The sequence below is a fragment of the Mchenga conophoros genome, linkage group LG1 (genome assembly GCF_057382185.1).
Source record: "Mchenga conophoros isolate Kocher_MC1m ecotype Shallow Benthic linkage group LG1, M_conophoros_male_GT1.1, whole genome shotgun sequence".
NCBI classification, from domain to species: domain Eukaryota; kingdom Metazoa; phylum Chordata; class Actinopteri; order Cichliformes; family Cichlidae; genus Mchenga; species Mchenga conophoros.
The window spans coordinates 41974650-41995657 of NC_140526.1; the positions used below are offsets into that span (position 1 = coordinate 41974650).

Consider the following 21008-nt stretch of genomic DNA (forward strand, 5'->3'; position numbering starts at 1 on the left):
AGCCATTGGCACATGCAGTTGAGAGGCAGTTGGGGGGGCACTGACTCCTCTGGTTGTTGAATGACAGTCAGTTTGTTCAGAATCTTAAATGTTCCTGCTGCTGCTGCACTCTTCTGAACAGAGATATCTGATGATGTGCCTGTAATCTGCTGGTGCCAAGTATAAAACTGTCTGTCTGGAAGTCCCTCAGGATCTAAGACTTTTGGGACCTTCTCGACTACCTTCGTCTTGGGAACTTCTAATCGACCTCCTAGGACCTGGCGTCCATATATGTGGACGTCATATTTTGGGTTGTCTAGACCAAAATACAAAATCTTGCTCTATAAGGGCCTGACATCCACTTACGAGGACATTATACTGTAACTGTTCTATCAAATTTAAAGCAAGTCTCATTTTTCTCCAAAACAAAAATCAGGTAAAAAAAATTTTTTTTTAAAATCACGTAATTCTTTGTTTTTACATTCATCAGGTTCCAATCAGCCCAAATAGCAAAATAGAAATTGAAAATGCATGCCATGAAAGAGTTTGGGTCTTAGTAGGTTAATATGCAGCACCAATGTTCCTCTATACAATTTCAGTGGAACCCCGACTTACGAATACCCCGTTTCACGAAAAAGTCAAGTTACAAAGGCACTGAACGGCAACATTTTTGACCGTGTTGCAGCAAAATGCCCGAGTAACGAAATCCGCTGGCTCTGATTGGCTGAGCCTACAATGCCCACAATTCCTTCCGAATCATGTGACAACCCCTTGGCTTCTGTACTTGAGCTTCGCTGTTCCACTTGAACGACGTTTTGTTGTTCTAGTTAGCAATTAGCCTATAGCCTGTCGTTCAGCATCGCCTCAGTCAAAAGGCGCGATGGGTGCTTCGACTTAGGAAAACTTTCGACTTACGAAAGACCCTCGGGAACGAATTAATTTCGTAAGTTGGGGTTCCACTGTAATTTTCTCAAGGGACTGCGTGAGAAACTGTGGCCATGTCCACATGCACACAGGTATTTTGGTAAATGTAGATACAAACATTTATATCCACATGTAAACGGAGTTTTGGATTAAAAATGAGGTGCTTCAATTGATGGAGAAGGAGCTGCCAGGGTAAAGATGTTCGAAAACACTATCCTGTGTTTAGACGTGGACAGGGAAAACTAAGATTTTGCCACACAATGTCAAAAGTGTGCACATTTACTTGTTTTGGTCAATTTGCACCATGTTTGTGAGCTGCTTTTGACAGTGTTTGGGTTTGGTTTTTGCATTTCGATGTGAACTGAGGTTTTTCAAAATAAACTCTGAAGAATCCCTGTGCATGTGTGGACATAGTCATAGGACTGTTGTCGAGAGCCATACCAATAAGCTTATAAAGATTGAGGTTCACTTTATACCAGCTTGGTATAACTTTTTTTCACATACGGTCAGGTAGGTTTGGATGGCTTTTATAAAGGATTTTTATCATCATTTAAACTATATAGTCATATCAAAAGAGACTTTTCACAGGACTGCATAAAGTTCTCTGAAAAACTTAAGTACCTTGAATAGGCATTAGACTAGACTGAGTAGCAGTTAATCAAAGGTCTTGCTAATCAAATGCACTTGATGTGACCACCATTGTAAGAGAAGATTTGACCCTTTGCTGATTGGGAGGATTTTTAGGTATGTGTGAACACTAAGCCGCAATCTTCCCAGGAGTGGACATTCTGGGAAGTTCACTCCAAGGTCAGATCATAGATTTGGTCAAACACTGGATGTCAGCGCAAACTCCATACCAGCTGCCAAATATGATAAGGGAAAGTTGATGGTCTGGGCTTTTCTTGCAGCTACAGAAGCCGACCACTTTATTAATTATATAATTTGTTCTCTGGATTTCTCTGGTGACAAATAGTTGACAGTTGCAGAAAGGAACTTAAGTCTTCTGTTTACACAATTCTTAATTCTTGGATGTATGTTTTTGAGAATTAGAAAATAGAGTAACATTACCACTACTTGCATGGAAATTTTCTCATCCTATGCAAGAAAATAGGTTTGCACAAAAAATACTGTCAGATTTAGGAGATAGATTTGTATTTCATGTGTATTCTGAAATATGAATCTACTTTATTCTTATCACATTGTGTATGTTAGTAATTCAGAATCATTCAGAATAAACAGCCTCCATACAATCTGCATGCTGCCCTTTTCTCTTTATAAGGAAACATGTTTTCCTCCAGGTAGACCAGTGAAAGTAGTGACCCTGTTGTAATAGGGAAGTCTGCATTTCTCTCATACAACACACAAGAAATAAGGAGATAGGATGGCTGTAAATGGAACAATAAGTATTGGGAGTGCAAACCTCTGCCAAGGCAGCTTCTGGGCAGTTTTTAATTCTTTTAGGGAATAGTATTGTCTTTTACATGCAGATCACGAACATCATTATGATTACTTAGAGGTGAGGCGAATAACACTGATAATCTCTTCATCATGAAACCCATTAGTGGTTGGGTATATATGAAGTTATGTATTTGCAGGGTGGCTGTAGATCAGGAGGTAGAGCAGGTCAGATGCTGATTGGAAGGTTGGTGATTCGATCGCTGGGTCCCCCAGTTTGCATGCCAAATATCCTTGGGCAAGATACTAATCCCGACTTGCTCTCCGATGCATCCATCGAAGTATGAATGCATATGAATGATAGTTAGAAAAGCACTTACCGTATAGATAATATTGCTTGTATGTATGGGGTAAATGCGGCGTGTTGTATAGAGCGCTTTGAGTACTCCAGGAGAGTAGGAAAGCGCTACATAAGAATGTGATGATGATGAGCCTATGATGAACTATAGGTTTACATTAGAAGGGCTCAAAGTCGTAACACACACACACAAAAAGAATTTATCTCACAGCATTAACAGAATGGGGCTCAGACCACATAAATCCCCTTTTAAAACCACAAAAGTCTTCAGATGATATTAGTTCACCATCCCCTCTAGAATGGTTAACACTTTGTTAACCACTTTGAGAACGGATGTAAAATGTGAAAAAAAATGTATCAGAACTAGAACAAAAGATAATTGGAATCTGCCTATGCTGCCACACAAGAACATGTAATCAACAACCTGAGAAAACGATAACTAGAATTAAATGAAATATTTAACCAGAGAACAAAATTTCTGATGCAAAGGTTGCGTTAGGACAACGTTGTATGTGGTACTAAATCTGGAAAATTCCTTACTAACCAGTTAAAGCTACATAAACAAAAAACAACAACATAAAATATATGGCTCTTAAAGTACCACCCATATGACCGACATTAAAGTAAAGTAAAATAAACAACTGTACTGCATTAAAACAGTCAAAGCAGTTGGGATATCCAGTCTTTAGGTGATGACGTCTGAACCCTGCTTTGGGCTCCAAACTACAGGGTGGACCATTTATATGGATACAGCGTAATAACATGGGAATGGTTGGTGATATTAAAGTCCTGTTTGTGGCACATTAGTATATGTGAGGGGGCAAACTCCTCAAGATGGGTGGTGACCATGGTGGCCATTTAGAAGTCGGCCATCTTGGATACAACTTTTGTTTTCTCAATAGGAAGAGGGTCATGTGACACATCAAATCTATTGGTAATGTCACAAGAAAAACAATGGTGTGCTACAATGTAGCTGCCATCCCCAGTGTGTGAATGTGTGTATGACAGGTTGTGTAAAGCGCTTTGGGGTCCTTAGGGACTAGTAAAGCGCTATACAAATACAGGCCATTTACTTTGTCTTGTTTTGCCTTCTTGTGGTTTATCCATGTTTCCCCAGCCTGTCGTGTCTGCTCTTTCCCTCGTGTACCCTCGCTCCCTCTTGTCAGCCTCTGCTCCACTCCTGCATCATGCTTCCTGTTTTATTGTGAAGCTCTTGTGTTTTCATGTTCATTCTGTTCAGTCTTGCTTCCCCTGCCTCGTTATGGTTATTCGTGTCAGCTGCGTTCCTTGTGTGTCCTCACTTCCAGTATGGCAAAGCCATAATGGTCCACTCGGAAAAATAAATCAGTCTGGCATTTTTCTTGGCCATCAGACAATAATTGTGATTGTTACAGTGCTGGAGAGGCAAAAAATAAATTAAATTTAAAAAATAAAATTCATGGAACCACAAGTAAGGCCGCAGTCCGAGGGCAAAGTGCTCTAATGGGTGTCTAATGAGTGAGTAAGTGAGCAAATGGCTTGTTTGTGTGCAAGCCTGGGTGTGATGCTTGCTGGACCTTGGTCCCGTTGGGACATGGTCACCGCTCCACGTTGGACTCTTTTGCCCCTCCTTGGCTGCTTGTTGGTCCCGGGGTGCGTGGCTGGATGTACTGGTGTGGCCTCCTCCCTCAGTTACCCGTTACCGGTGTGAGCTGCAGCTTCCCACCTTTATTATGAATTCATTCTCACACAAACATACACTCACTTATTCTCTCACACGCACACACGGTAAGAAGATTGTTGATTTATGTATTTTTACATTTTTGTGATCCAAGGTTTTGTGTTCCAGGTGCTGTATGGTTTTTGGATTTTTGTCACTTACAGGTGCAGGAGTTAGCAATACTTTGTGCATTTCTATTTGTACTCCATCCTTTTAGTCTATCCCCCATCTCCTCCTTTTTCTCTCTTGCCTGTCTTGCCTTAGACATCGTCATACTATATCACATATATTGTAATAACTGAAATAACACAAATAAAAATTAATAAATAAACAGATAAAATATTCACATGAACAAGAGGAGCCTATAGAGATTCTACATAGCTGTTCTTGCAAAAGAAAAATGTATTTGGCACCACAATGCATTCAGATCAAAATTCTGATTGCAAAAGCAGCCAGACAGGACATTAGTGCGCAGGGAGCCACCGACACAGTGCAGAGATGGTCGGAGGAGAGCGAGGAGGCTCTTAAGGATTGTTTTGAGTCGACTGTGTGGGAGGTGATCTGTGACGACCACGGGGAGGCCATCGACAGCCTTACTACATGCATTACTGACTATATTGATTTCTGTGTGGATAACACCGCACCTACTAGGACTGTGCGGTGTTTCTCCAACAACAAACCTTGGATTACCCCAGAAATTAAAGCTGTCCTGAAGCAGAAGAGGAGGGCCTTCAAATCTGGAGACAAAGAGGAGTTGAAAAGGGTGCAGAGAGAGCTGAGGGGACTGATAAGGAATGGGAAGGACAGCTACAGGCAGAAGATGGAGAACCAGCTTCAGCAAAACAACGTTGGTGAAGTCTGGAGAGGCCTCAGAACCATCTCTGGCCACAAACATCAGAACTCTCTGCCTGGGAGGGATGTGAGGTGGGCAAATGAACTGAATCATTTCTTCAACAGATTTGATTCATCCATGAGACGGTCTCCAACACCGGCTGCAGACTCACCCACCCCCACTGCTGCTGCTCCACCTCTGACACCTCAGAGACTTTACACCTCCTCTAATCACCCTGTTTACTCCTCCCCACCCCCGACAACAGCATCCAATACACAATCAACACAAGGCTCCAGCCTGTCCCTCTCAACCACCCAGGTTAGGAGGGAACTGAGGAGGATTAAAGCCAAGAAGGCAGCGGGCCCAGATGGCATCAGCGCAAGGGTCGTCAGGTCCTGCGCAGACCAACTGTGTGGGGTGATGGAGCACCTCTTCAACCTGAGTCTGAGGCTGGGGAGAGTCCCACAGCTCTGGAAAACCTCCTGTGTTGTACCAGTGCCAAAGACTTCACGCCCCAAGGACCTCAAGGTTCTTTATTTGTCACATGCATGTCACAGTGAAATGTAGCCTGACACGCTCCTCGACATGTGCAAAAAATTGGGGGGGGTAGAGGAAGAACATTTTATATATATATATATATATATATATATATATATATATATATATATATATATTAGGGGTGCAACGATACACAAAATTCACGGTTCGGTTCGGTTCGATACTTTGGTGTCACGGTTCGATATTTTTTCGATACAAAAAAATGTTCATGCCTTTTTAATTTGTCATTTATTAAAATTATAAATATATATTTTAACTCAAAAGTACAGTTTTTAAATTTAACCCTAACCCTTGTGCGTGTTTTTTATTTTGACAGTGAATGCGCACCTGCGGACCACTTATGTGCAGCCCTGGTTATTTAGCTCGTCATATTGCAGCCACAGAAATAATTTTGTCCATGAAACCATAAAGCTGCACTTTCTTTTTGCCTTATAGTCTGATTTGTCATAACTTCTCCGTTTTGTGGTAAGCTTTTCTTTGGCTGTCACTTCTTCACCCTGACCTGTCTTATTTGGCTCAGCAGAACTAAAATATATATCCTGCTGCTTTTACACGCACTCACATAAGCTCAGCGATTCTCTGCGCGATCAACCTCTCACATGTTTAAGCTGCGGGAGATTTCACTTGTCATGTTTGCATAGTAAGCTAACGATTAATAAGACGATGTCAGAGGAATTGGTGCACAAATTATCATCACTCACAGATCAGTGCTGTCGCTCTCTATACACAGTTCGCACAATTGCAAAGTGAAAGCAAAAAAACAAGCGCAAATTCAAACGCGACTTCAATATGTCACATATTGACAGTGGCTCACCGATGCCAATGACATAATTACCCAGCTACATTTCTGAAAGAATGCAAAAGCATTGACATATATTTTTCCTACAATAGCCCGACGGGCAGGGCAGAGATAGATTTTTGTAGCCCGACTGAAAAAATCGCTAGCTCCGGGACGTCGGGCTAGCGATATTGCGAGCCCTGTATCTGATTGAGGAATCACTCATCTTTGGAAAAGAGAGTTTATTACAGAGAAATGTCTCTTTCCAAAATAAAAGCTATACTATCCGCTTCTTCTGGGCTATATTCTCAGCAGCATAAGGAGAATCATGTGCTAACAGCTGTCTAAATGACTCGGCTAAAGTTAGTAGCATGCTTGTTGTTTTTGTCTTTGCACTAGGATGATGTCGGTGTAAATGTGCAGTCATATTCGTTGTGTTCCCACTAGTGCTTTCAGGTTGATCTCGTTGAAATGACCTTAACACCACAACACGGCAAATCTCCGTTAACGAGCTACCGCCGATCGCCCCGTGCATGGGGCTAGACGGCCAACACGTTAACGAGCTAACTGCGCTAACACACTAGTTCCCACCCATGTAATTGAGCATTGCATGGCACATCCAACATACTGTTTTACTTTAGTCCATGACTCGCTTACCTTCAGGGTCATACGTCACATGAAAACCAAAATAATTCCAAACGCCAGATCTGAATGTTGCAAGGAGAGCTTAACTTCTGTCTTGCTAGCTTGCCCTGCGCTCTTCCTTCTGACTATGCTGTCTGTGTTGACCGCTCAGTGGATCTGCGCTCGACAGTGCAGCCTAGGCGGAGTAGTCGAACGCAGATTCACTGAGCGCTCAACACAGACAGCATCGTCAGAAGGAAAGTTGATAAAATAAATTACAAATTTTGTATTGTTCGATACATATGCGTACCGAACCGAAAGCACTGTATCGAACGGTTCAATATCGATACGAATATCGTTGCACCCCTAATATATATATATATATACATACATATAGTATATACACTGGGTGAATGTGCAGTAGTAGCAGCAGGCAGGTGAATTCTGTACATTAATATGAATAGACATCTGACTATTTTACAGGATAGACAATATAAACATATTTAAAATTAAAGGAATTGAAATGTACATTGTTCCTTGGTTTAGTGTCTGGAAGAGTCCTGTCTCAGTCAATTATAGATGATGTGAGAGGGCGGGTGTGTGTGTTTAGGGCACGGATGGCTTGGGGATAGAAGCTCCTCTTGAGTCTCTCTGTCCTTGCCCGGAAGATGCGGAACCTTCTACCAGATTGCAGAAGTTGGAACAGTTTGTTGCCAGGATGGGACGGGTCCTTCAGTATCTGCTCTAGTCCGGCATCTCCTGGTGTAGGTGTCCTGAAGCGGGGGGAGAGCAATCCTGCAGCAGCGTTCTGCTGTACGGATCACTCTCTGGAGAGCTTTTTGGTCCTTCACACAGCTGTTCCCAAACCACGATGTCATGTTCTGTGTGAGGATGCTCTCCACAGCTACAGGCCAGTGGCTCTGACATCGGCCTGTAGCTGTTGAGGTACAGGCCGATGCACCTCAACAGAGGCTGTCTTAATTTTACAGTAAAGTTTCCTTGTAATCGTTGATTTTTAAAAAAGTTATGTTGTTCATTTTTCTCAAAACGTCTTGTTTAGAGCCTTCTCTATCCCAGCAAAGTTTGTCTGCATTTGTCATTATGATGAAATTAGCCTTTTGTCATATGTTCAGTGCAGTTTGCTGTGCCTTGGTGAGGCTATGTTTTATTTTCAATTGTCTTTTATGATTAAACAGATGTGAAATGCCTCTTTCTACTAATCAGCAATATGCGTCAACAGAGGAGTTTCAGTGTTTAGGATGAATGATGCTAAATACAAAATTGAAAATAACTTGAAATAAATTGAAATAACTAAAATCACTCACTGATTGAAACCAACTTAAAACATGTAATTTAACTAAAATAAAAGAAGCATCTTTTTTTTTAAAGGAAATAATCAGCTATTTATCCCATACAAGTGCAAACGCCATGGCCTCGCCGTCATGGCTGCATGCTGTTGCATAAAAGCTGTGCTTTTATTTGTTTAATAAAAGGCTTCCGGTCTCGGAAGCTCGCTATGCTAGCGCTAGCGCCTCACTTGACTTTATAGGGGTGTCTTATGGCAGGGCAGCAGTCGCCAGTCCTGAGAGTAAAACAGGTCGCGGAACTCTGTGGTCACTGTATAACTACGAACTTTTTTCGCGACTCCGTTAATGTTAAACTACATTAGGTTAGTAAATATAAACGGTGCTAAATTACTTAACCGCGGAGGACTGCCGGTATTGTTCCGTTGCTACAAGTTTGCTCAGTCCAGCAGCCGTTCAGAAGCGACCACACCCTCCTTGCTTCCTGATAGTACTGTAGTGGGAGCGCGCAGCTCTACTTTCAGTCGCTGGGAATAACGGCCACTTCTTGTTGCTGCGCTGTTTGGATTCGGTGTCGTGGACCTACAAAACAAGTGATTTATATGTTCAGAGAACACTGGCTGGTATGGATATGAAAAGTGAGCGCACACAGAGGATATGCGGGGCTACACACTCTCGAGTCCCGAGTTAAGACGCGGAGGAGGACGTGGAGGGCGGACTGACGGACGATGCATATGGAGTCGAGAGGACCGGAGCAGTCGCTATCTTATAACCCAGCGCTCGGATTGAAAAAGAAGAGGTTGAAAGTGGACTGAGAGGCTTCTTCTTCCTGGACAGTGGCATTTTCGGTGAATTTTACTCGGGAGGACCCGTGAAATGATGGTGTTGGAGGATAACTCCAGTCCTTCCACTGACCAGAACAGCTTGCCGGGTGGTTCCCCGATTGTAACCAGCATGAGAACGCCACACTCGGTGGGAACAAGTCGGCCAAGATCTCGGTGCTTTTTCTGGCTATTTGCTGTGACGCGAATGGCCACAAAATGATATCCTGAAGTTAAAAAACAGAGAGAGCGAGAAAGAGAGAAAACTCAAAAGGCACCCGTTCATTGCTGAGGTGACGTCTTCTTTGAAAGAAAAAAAAAAATTTGACGTTTGCTGATCAGCAGAGATTCACTTTGGGAATGTTCTTGATGACAAGGGGCTTGTCAGTGTGTACTTTCCCGTTTAGAAGGCACCTTGGTGGCACTGCTGTTTGTGTGTTTTGTTTGTATTTTTTAATTTAGAAGCCTGTGAATTCCTTTTCTCCACAACAATCTGGGACTATACTTAGAATAGTGACTATGTTGTTCAGGGCATTTAAGTTAACATTTCCAAATAAGAGCGTATATCTTGTTACACTGATTACTTTAAAGTTGTAGGGCTTTTTCTTGGGTGTTTTGTGTAATAGATTTACTAACAAACTACGGCAGATAATGCTGAGAATATATTCACATGTACTCCTATTCTTAAGGCTTTTATACAGACACATATGCGTTAACTATTTGGGGTAAATGTAGTAATTGAGTTTTGCTCTTTCCGCATGTTTACACTGAGCGTACGTGTCTTGTGTTTTAACATGTAATTTACAATTAATAACCTAAACTCTGAAGGAACTTAAGGAAGACTGTTTGGCCAGTTCTTATTTAAAAGTTTAGTTTTATTTGAGAAGTGTCTTAAACAGTAAAATGCATTGTAGCAGCAGAAAACGAGATATCTGAACCCTTATATAAGAGCCATTTGACCCTCTCCCCCTTCCTCTGACTCCCTTCATTATTATGGCTAGTGGTGGCTCTGGCAAATCAGCAAGTGAGGGATCAACCAGCACACCCGGTGGCAGTTTGCAGCAGAGGAAGCGGCTCTCCTTCATCTGTGACACATGTAAGGGCAAGATGCAGCTCGTGGCTGACCTCCTCCTGCTGTCCAGTGAGACCAGGCCTGTCATGACATCTGAAGGTGTGGCTGTGGCTGACACCTTCGACCAGTGCCGTGACACGGTCATTGCCCGCACTAAAGAGCTCTCCATTCTCACCCATGACATCCAGAGCCAGCTCAACATGGGTCGCTTCACGGAAGTAGGGGACCGCCTCCTGGAGATGACTAACCTTGTGGTGTCTTTGACTGAGTGCTCAGCTCATGCTGCCTACCTGGCATCTGTGGAGACGCCTGGCTCTCAACAATGCCTTCCGGGTCTGGTGGATCGCTACAAGGTGACCCGCTGTCGACATGAAGTAGAACAGAGCTGCAGCGTTTTCCGAGTCACTCACCTGCAAGACCTCACCCCACAGCTCCTCCTCGAGCTCTCTCAGAACATCTCCACCAACCTCAAGACTCTAACGGACATCTCATCACTGGCCAGCGAGAGGTCCAGGGATCGCTTTGCAAAAGAGCAGTTCAAGCTGAGCGTCAAGAGCATGAGCACAAGTGGCACAGCCTTCCTGGCGTGTGTGAAGGAGGTGAAAACCCAGCCCAGTGAGCTGACCAGGAATCGATGCATCCTCTTCAGTGCTGCTCTCGTCCAGGCTGTCGGCGCCCTTGTTGGGTTTGCTACAGAGCCACAGTTCCTGGGAAGAGCTGCGAGCATCTCTGCCGAAGGAAAGGGGGTGCAAACGGCAGTGTTAGGTGGGGCCATGAGTGTGGTTTCTGCCTGTGTCCTTCTCACTCAGGGCCTCAGGGATGTTGCCCAGCATCCCGAGAGCAGCTCCAAAATGGCAGACTACCGTGAGCGTCTGCGTAACTCGGCGTGCGCCGTGTCCGATGGTTGCACTCTGCTTACTCAGGCACTCAGAGAGCGCTCCTCTCCAAGGACTCTGCCACCAGTCAACTCCCATTCTGTGAATTAGTTTAGGAAGGGGCTATGTAGGTTCAGTGTCTTGTTTCATGTACCAAAGAGACTCACTTTGGGTTAATCCCTATTCATCAGGTGTAGAGTAACATCCGAAGAACACTGTGTGGGCCTGTTCTTGTGGTTAAAATTTGTGTGTAGAATGCAGAAAAGCACTAAAACAACCACTGCAGGGTTTTTGAGGTTGCGCTGGATGTAACTTAACTTAAACCATGCTCAAAACGGACCACTTCACCCACTCTGGGTATGAACTGGGCTCAGCAGACAATGTGCTTTCACCAACAGACAGCAGCTTTCAGACCTGAAAAGTTTACCTCAGTTTTCAGTTGCAGTGAAAACACCAGCCTCGATGATGGATGTAGCCTCGCAGTATGAACCTATAGTTGGCTGACCTGCTCCATTATATGGGCTTTGTGAGATTGGAAAGAGTGAGCCGAGTGTCAAGATGCTTTTATTTTTTTTTCAGTGTGTGTGAATTTTTTTAAAGCTGCTGTGAGTGTGTGCCCTAGGGTTTACACTATCTACCAGACTTCCCCATATTATTTTCAAGTGTTTTGACCATGCATGTAATGGAGTATTTATTTCATCTATTAAAAATGTTTCTTATATGCTGTTGTGGCTAAAATGTTTTTGAAAATCCGGCTATTCACTTAATCTAAAAAACCCAAACATTTTCGGTTACTTTTTTGTGCAAGCTATCTCTGTGAGAGCTGTAGACTGCAGCTTCTCAGTCTGTACATTATGATCTCCATTAGTGATGAAACAGGAGGCAAGAGCAAGCTAGTATGTACTTTGAGACTGACATGCTGCTTACCCGAGGGTAAAGCTGACCATGGCTACACTCAAGGTAGATCGTTTTTAATCACTAAGATGAAACATTCACCCTTTGACTGCATTAATGAATGAAAGCAGGTTTAATATGTGAAAGACAGATAAACTGACTTAAGTAATTGTGTAATATTATCTGTGTGAGACTGCAAACTAACTTTAATGCTATTTCAGCATCTTTCTTAAAAAACATTAGACATATTTTCTATTGATGAACAAACATTCATGAATTCATTAGTACCTGTTCTATTTTAGGCCTTTTGGTGTCTGTAATGAACATTCATGAATGTTTCATTTAGCCTGAATTGAACAGTTTGTGTGTTTGTTGCTGCTTTTTGAAAGCATCAATGACAAATGTTCACTCACTCATCTGTCAAACTCTGCGATGCATTGGACTCATTCCAGACAGTCACCCCTAAATTATTTGACACAGTGCTTCCTTTTACAGTTTTCTCTCTTTTTTTAATTTGTTTTCAGATTCAGGTGATCCATAGGCCAGAGTATATTCACCATGTGTGCTCGGGGCTCTTTCTCTCATGGTTTCCAATCAGGCTGATCAGTTTTATCTCTGACATTTCTGCTTCTGTAATGTGGTATTTGTGGTATTCATAGAAAATATTATGAAAAGGCTTTAGTGACTAAAACTAACCCACTCAAAGAAATAAGGATATGCTCTAATACTTATGGCATCTCGATGAATTAAATATTCAAATTTCTGTACATTGATAACAAAATGACATAATAATGGTCAGTGGAAACCAAAGTCAGGGATTCAATTCAAAATTCCACTAAAAATGAAACTTTAGTTAAAAAAAATCACAAAAACATGTTCATCTGTAATTTGATTTGTAATCATTTGTACAGCAAAGCAAAAACATGACCTGGGTAGGCATGCTGATAGCTTTTCACTTAGTAACCAGCTTAGATGCTGATATTTTGAAGCAGGGAAATGTAGGTCCTCGCACACTTATGTGAAGATAAACTGCATAATATAACACAAAACATACGTTTATTTAAAAACAGGTTAATAAATAGTTGAAACCATTACCTTGGAACTACCAAAAACTTCAGTGACTTTGAGTACTCATGGTAATTAAAAAACAGTTGTAGTTTTAATGTTTTCAATTGTTTATTGGAATTTAATGGCTCCAAACCTGATTGCCTCTATCATGGCACATTTGTCTGACAGTGGCAAACTTCTAAACAGTGCTGTCAAACTTGTCAGTGGAGCTTATGCATATCTGATTTACATGTAAGCCTTCTGTATACTCTTTGTTTAACAGTGTTCACATAATAATTCAGATAAACTGTAGAACAGAAAATTGGTAGTATACAACGAGGAAGTTGATATTTCCATGTATGGCCCTGCCTGTTGGCATCTTGCACCCTGCTATAATGTGAAGGGGCACACGTTTTTTTTTTTTCAAATGCAAAGTTTGCACCATAATTCAATATCTTGTGGAACTACTTGTACCAACCATAACTTCAAGTGATTGTTTTCTGTATAACTGTCAGTTTGTCAAATCATTGTAGAGGATTTTTGGGTTATTACTCTTTACAACTTTGGTCTGGTTCATTTAATATTGTATTTGTTCAGGTTCTACCATTGTATACCAATCAAGTTGAGGTTGACTTTGACTGGGACATTTCAACACCTCTTCTTTTTCAGCAGTTCTGCTGTAGATTTGTTGATGTGCCTTAGAAAAGTCTGAGAATTAAGAAAATATTTCTGAGTAAGGGCTAGGTGGATGATAGATAACAAGAAATAAAACTTTTTGTTTTTAGTATTCCAAACAAATTAAAACTGTCTGAGGGTTTGGTTGACGTGGCATTATTAGTGGCCTCCACCTGTAAAATGTCTAATTATTGCCCCTCTAGTTCATCTTTTAATTAAATTCAGTTCAATTCAATTTTATTTATAGCACCAAATAAAAACAACAGTTGCCTCAAGGCACTTTATGTTGTAAGGTAAAGACCCTACGATAATACAGAGACAACAGAGAAAGTCCCAACAATCAGAAGACCTCTAATGAACAAGCACTTTGGCGGCAGTGGGACTTAAAAACTCAATTTTAAAAGGAAGAAACTTTCGGCAGAATTAGACTCAGGGAGGGGCGGCTATCTGCCTCAGCTGTTTTGGGTGAGGGGAGGAAGACAGGAGCAAAGACACACTGGAAGTGAGCCAGAGATTAATATTAAATAATGATTAAATGCAGATTGCAACCACATAGTGAGTAAAAAAGTATGAGTGAAAAAGAAATAATTGTGAATTGTGGGAAGCCCAAATTAGCCTAGTCCTATTGCAGTATAACTAAGGATTCAATAGGGAATCAGTGAAGAAAAGTCGGTGTGGGAAAATATGCTCTCCCTGTCAGTAACCTTGCTGCAGCAATTTGGACCAACTGAAGGCTTTTGCGGGAGTTTTATAGGACATCCTGATTGGGCCTGCACAATAAATCGAAAATATATTGTCATCACGATATCAGCCTGCGCGATGGGCCCATCGCAAAAGACAGCGTAAACTGCGATAATGGAGTACCTTAAAATGTTTACACACGTGCTTTAAAGAATTTGCCAATCAAAGAACCCCCTTTACACATTAGACCAGTCGAATAGAGCCCTTCACGGCATTAACCAATCAAATGGATTAGAGGCCCGCCTCCTACGCAGGTGGGGAGCGAACAACGCTGCAGCAACGAGTCACAGTTGTAATGGCTGAGAGCGAGACGCATGACGAGAACGCTACTGACTATGAACTCGTGGCTAAAAAAAATAGCACCTCGGTTATTTGGAGGTACTTTGGATTTGGTAAAGACGACGTTCTCCAAACACAGGTGCTCTGCAACACTTGCCGAACACTCGGCAACCACCAGAGGAAACACGACTCCACCATCATCTTCAACACAACCACAGAGAACTGTTTGAAGAGTTCCAGAAAGACCGGGCTAGCTAATGTTGCTAATGTTAGACAAAGAGCGCCGCAGCAACGGCCGTCTCTGTATCAGAGTTTTTCAAGTGGAACAACTTATGAGAAAACGTCGAAGCGCTACAAAGAAATAACAGAGGCCATTACACATTTTTGACAAAGACATGATGCCTATAACTACAGTTAGCAGAGACGGCTTCACCAGTCTGATACATAAAGTGGACCGGAGATACCGCATCCCCTCATGAAGCGACTTTTCCCATGTCGCCATTCCACAAATGTACGAACCATGCCGCTGGACCGTCAGGTTTGAACTGAGCCAAGCTGAAAGCTACACCAGCACTACAGTAAAGTTTCCTCTCCAGTTTTGACTGGCATCATAACTACTTGGTGAGAGGTAAAATGATGAACAGCTGCATTGAGATAATTTGCAGAATAATTTAAGTTATGTTTATTTAAAACTAATTATAGGGATGGTTGTTCGGCAAGCTTGAATTCTGAAAGGATGTCTTTCAGGATTCAAGCCTCAGAATTTTTTATTATGGGGCAATGTTTCAATGTTAAAGTGCAGTTTGTTGTTACACTGCTAATACAGCAGCTTTCTTTAAATAAAACTGTTGCAGTAAAACGGAAATTATGTATTCTTTTTTGTTTGTTTGTTTTGCTATTTATTTTATCGCAAGTCATATCGTTATCGCAGTATTGATCACAGTTATCGCACATCGCAGGTTTTCCTAATATCGTGCAGCCCTAATCCTGATAATAATGAATTACAGTCATCCAGCCGAGAATTAATAAAAAGACAAACTAGTTTTTCAGCGTCACTCTGAGACAGGATGTTTCTTTTTGTTTTTTACTTTTTAAAAACGTAATAATATCTTTAACACCAAAGCAGCTGAAACTGATTAACAAACCCCTTTGTTACTTAACTGGATAGATAATTATCCCAGGACTCTAACTGACTTGATGCTTGATACTGCTGCTTGATTAAAAAGTATTTCTTTATTATCTTTATCAGAATATATATTTTTTAGAGAACACCAGAGAGGCAAAAAACCTGTTAGTGGTATCCTTGGGAATCAGGACTCATGGAGTGTGGTCAGCTTCTTCAGCCAGCAAGTGTGACTCATGATGTAGCCTGGTGCTGTCCAACTCTTCAGACTGTAGAGCATCTTTGCTGTCTGTCGCTGTGACACTTACTGGGTCCTGTTCAGGGAGGTTGCTGTGGTCTGCTCTTACATCCACTGCCACTGAGCATTGTGTTGTTATTAATCTCTGTCTCTCTTCCACAGCCTGCCTTTTGTCCCGTCTTCCTTCTTTCACTCCAACTGGTTGCAGCAGATGGCCCCGCCCCTCCCTGAGCCTGGTTCTGCCGGAGGTTTCTTCCTGTTAAACAGGAGTTTTTCCTTCCCACTGTTGCCAAATTCCTTGCTCATCGGGGGTCAATGATTGTTGGTTTTTGTTTTGTATGTATTATTGTAGGGTCTACCTCACAATATAAAGCACCTTGAGGCAACTGTTGTTGTGATTTGGCGCTGTATAAAAATATTGAAATTGAATTGAATTGTTGTGGGTTTCATCCTTCCAGTATTGTGTCATCTCCAACCTTGGTGGGGTTATTCTCCCCTACCACTGAGAGTACACCTTGGATGGTTCAGTGGAGTACACCTGGTTTAATCTCCTGTTATGCCTCCTTAAGCCACTGGCCAAGGCTGTGAGTCTTTGCTTGGCAGATTCCAGGGCCTCCGATAGGGAGAGCTAACTTGCCCGCTAGTCTCCTTCTCCATGGAGTGTACTGCTACTTGGGGCTGTTCATCTTATAGCCAAGAATCTATGTGATCACTGCTGTAGTGGCGTAGATTGGGTGGTTAGTTTCGGCGTGTTCGCAGTAGGGATTGTCTGTAATGCTGATTTCAAGTTTCAAAGACGAGTAGTATTACCACTACACTATACCAGTCAAAGGTTTGGACACAGCTTCTCGTTTTTCTTTATTTTCATGACTATTTACATTGTAGATTCTCACTGAAGGCATCAACACTATGAATGAACACATATGGAAATTTGTAGGAAGCAAAAAGTGTGAAATAACTCAGAAGATAGTGTCATCTCTACAAAAATCCATAACATCCACCAGCAATCTCAGTTCAAATCTTGTGTCTACCTCCTCTCCAGAACCTTTTCTCTATTTTGAGCCCTTTTCCACGTTTCATCTTCCTGATTTATCTGATATTTCTGAGTTTATATGTAAATCAAAGCCTGCCACATGTCATCTTGACCCTATGCCTACAGGGCTTGTGAAATCCTGCCTCTCTTCCTTACTCGCACTCATCTCTGCTATCATTCACTCTTCTCTCACCACCAGTATCGTTCCCTCCTTATTCAAGACTGCTTCAGTCACTCCTATACTGAAAAAACCTTCTTTAGATCCTAACAACTTTAACAACCTCCGTCCGATTTCCAATCTACCCTTCATCTCTAAAATACTCGAAAAAATAGTTGCAGTTAATCTTCATTCACACCTGGTTAATAATAACATCTATGAGAGGTTTCAGTCTGGTTTTCGCTCATGTCACAGCACAGAAACTGCTTTACTTACAGTCACTAATGATCCTCTAATCAGAGCTGACTCTGGTCTTCTCACCATTCTCGTCCTTTTGGATCTGAGCTCAGCCTTCGACACCATTTCTCACTCCGTCCTTCTAAGCAGACTTTCCTCTCTCTGCATCTCTGACACACCCCTAGACTGGTTTCAATCATATCTCCTTGACCGCTCCCAGTTTATTCACCTGAAATCGTTCTGCTCTCGTCTATTCCCGGTCACTTCTGGTGTACCCCAAGGTTCAGTCTTAGGCCCTTTTCTCTTCAGAATATACATCCTCCCTCTAAGTACCATTTTCTGCAAATCTGATCTTCACTTTCACTGTTTTTATGATGACGCCCAGTTATATCTCTCCTGCAGACTTGATTCCTTCTCCCACCTTCTTCCCTTACAGAATCTGAATTAAAATCCTGGTTTAGCTCTAATTTTCTAAAGCTCAATGAGGATAAAACTGAGATCCTCCTTACTGGCACCAAATCCAACCTTTTGAAGGCAAACCATTTCTCACTCACCATCGATAACGCCTCAGTTTTCCCTTCTCCTCAGGTTAAGAGCCTTGGTGTCATCCTAGACCAGGGGTGGGCAATTAATTTTTACAAGGGGCCACATGAGAAACCCAAGTTGTGTCAGAGGGCCACATCAACGACATCTTGAACCCAAGTCTGCTTAACTTTCTTAAATTGTAAAATTCACTAAATTATATATTACGAATAGGTGGTACTGGTAATCAGAAGAATAAAAATAAAATAAAGTAAATATTTATATTGGGCTATGCTATGTGAAATTGTGGTGCATATTCCAAATAAAACAAAAACAACCACCGAATCAATGTCATTTTATTTTAACATGTTTAACTCAACAAACAAGATGTTTATAGAAATGCAACAATGCAATGACTTGTGTCATGTTTTCCTCCTTTTCAGTGAGAATAATCCAGCCTGTTCTGGGTTTGAACAAGGGCATTGAAATCTGGCTGAATGTCTGAGGTGGCTATGCGAAGAACTGCTGAGAGGTGGTCCTCAGTGACAGAGGACCCGTGTTTGGATTTGTTGAACTTCATCACCGAGAATGTCTGTTCACATACAGAGGTCGATCCAAAGAGGACTAGAATTCTCTGAGCATGACTCCTCAGGTGTGGAAAGTTCTCTTCTTTGAGGGAGGAATGAAAGTCCAGCAGTGAGACTGACCTGAAGTGCTCTGCCAGAAGTGTGTCAGACTGCAGGCCAATGAGTTCCATCTGAACATCACTTGAAGCATTATCCACACTGCAGGTGAAGGGAGAAGAAACCATGTCCATTTCATTTTCAAGAGCTTTGAAATCTTGAATTCACCTTGAAAACTCTGCATGCAGTGCTTCTAACATGGCTGAGTACTTGTGGAGGTGATTGGCATTTGGAAGAGCCTCCTTTAGTGTTGGCAAGTGGGTCAGAAAGTTGTCCTTCACTTGGCTTGAGATAAGCTGCAACTTCCTCATGAAAGCCTTTACTGCACTGTACATCTCGTGCACAAAAAGTCCCCTGCACTGCAGTTTGACATTTAGTTGGTTCATTAGTGCAGTCACATCCGCAGCAAACCCGAGGTCTGCCACACAATCTTCATCTGAAAGCTCTGGGACGGCATGTCCTTTCTTCACACAGAAATCCTGAATCTGGTAGTAGCTGATGTCCCCATGTTCCATCTCATTTTCCTCCAAAAGAGCAATAAATTGTCTGTGATTTAATGCTCTGATGAAGTTAACTGTTTTAGTTACAACATCAACAACGTGGTCTATCTTTAACACTATCTCACACTTCCTGATGTATAATACAATGCAAAAATGTCAATTTCTGCACAGGATTAATTTCTGTCACTTTATCCTGCATTCTCTTTAAAAGTCCTACCGGTACATGTTTCCCAGTCAGATTTGGACAACCATCTGTTGTTACACCTGCCAGATTGTCCCATTTCAGCCCTAATTTGTCCAAACATGCATTTACCTCTGTGAACAAGTCATTGCCGTTTAAGTTTATTACACTGATACATATATACCAACAAGACAGTGTCCATCACTGTGACAACAGCGTTTGTTTTCATTCAAAGGCTTTATGGTTTTTCCTATAATACCTGGTGGGCCGGTCTCTAGTCAAAATGCCCGGGCTGATTTTTTGTCCCAGTCCAGCCCTGGTCTCACCCGTCCTGCGTATTTCCATATACGCAACATTAAAAGATTACGTCCTTCTCTTTCCACCCAGTCTACGTCCATTCTTGTCCACAGTCTTGTTACCTCCCGTATTGACTACTGCAATTCTCTTCTGCATGGTCTCCCCCAAAAATCCCTCCATAAGCTTCAACTGGTTCAGAACTCTGCTGCTCGCATTATCACCAGAACCCCTCCTACCAGCACATCACCTGTTCTTCGGGAACGTCACTGGCTCCCAGTGACGTTCCCGATAATATACAAACTTCTTCTGCTCACCTTCAAGGCCCTTCATAACCTCGCTCCTCCTTACCTTTCTGACCTGTTAAGCACTACCTTTTCTGCCCACTCACTTCGATCTTCTTCTTCTATCCAGCTTTGTGTGCCTTCCTTCTGCCTCACCGCCATGGGAAGCAGAGCTTTTAGCCTTTTAGCTAACCCAGGGTGTCTACCTCCAGATACAAGAAACACTGGTTCTCTCCCCCAGTTTAAATCTCAACTCAAAACCCATCTGTTCAAATCTGGATATTCACTGCGAACCCACTGTTTGTTAATTTTATCTTGTGCTTTTGTTTTATTGTGCTTCATTGTGTCATTGTTCTATTGTGTGTTTTATCCTATTGTACAGTGTCCTTGGGTGTCTTGAAAGGTGCTTTATAAATAAAATTTAGGATTTTTTATTTTTGATTCTTCAGCCTTTGCTTTTAATACTGTTGTCCACTCTGTTGTTATTATCTCGATGAGAGAGGTAGCCACCTAAAATGGTTTTCCTACAATCTTGAAGGAGTTCCCAGAGGTTCTGAGCACTTGTTGCCCTTTTTTCCCTTCACTCTGCGACCCGTCTCATCTCAAATCATCTTGATTGGGTTTAGCTCAGGTGACTGTAGAGACCAGGTCATCTGGTCAGCACTCCATCACTCTCCCTCTTGGTCAAATAGCCCTTACACAGCCTGGAGGTGTGTTTGGGGTCATTGTCCTGTTGAAAAATAAATGGTTGTCCAATTAAACGCAAAGCGGATGGGATGTCACTGTAGCCATGCTGGTTCAGTTTGCCTTCAATTTTGAATAAATCCCCAACATTGTCACTGGCAAAGCACCCCCCCCCCCCCCCCCCCCCCCCCCCGCCATAACTCCTCCTCCATGGGAA

The 21008-nt window shown here is 42.2% G+C and overlaps 2 protein-coding genes and 1 pseudogene across 2 annotated transcripts; 2 read left to right on the forward strand and 1 right to left on the reverse strand.

The window, feature by feature from the left end:
- The first annotated feature begins 61 nt into the window (after nt 1–61).
- Nucleotides 62–16447, forward strand: LOC146583893 (uncharacterized). The gene is made up of 2 exons (XM_085268214.1): nt 62–5715; nt 16379–16447. Exons 1-2 carry the CDS (start codon nt 4756–4758, stop codon nt 16445–16447), a joined length of 1029 nt encoding a protein of 342 aa, XP_085124340.1. The 5' UTR covers nt 62–4755.
- tlnrd1 (talin rod domain containing 1) lies at nt 8682–11940 on the forward strand. Its single transcript, XM_085278821.1, has one exon. It carries the CDS (start codon nt 10266–10268, stop codon nt 11328–11330), a length of 1065 nt encoding a protein of 354 aa, XP_085134947.1. The 5' UTR covers nt 8682–10265; the 3' UTR covers nt 11331–11940.
- Nucleotides 16448–18604: 2157 nt separating the features above from the next.
- On the reverse strand, nt 18605–20269 carry LOC146583895 (general transcription factor II-I repeat domain-containing protein 2A-like; annotated as a pseudogene).
- Between the last annotated feature and the right edge of the window lie 739 nt (nt 20270–21008).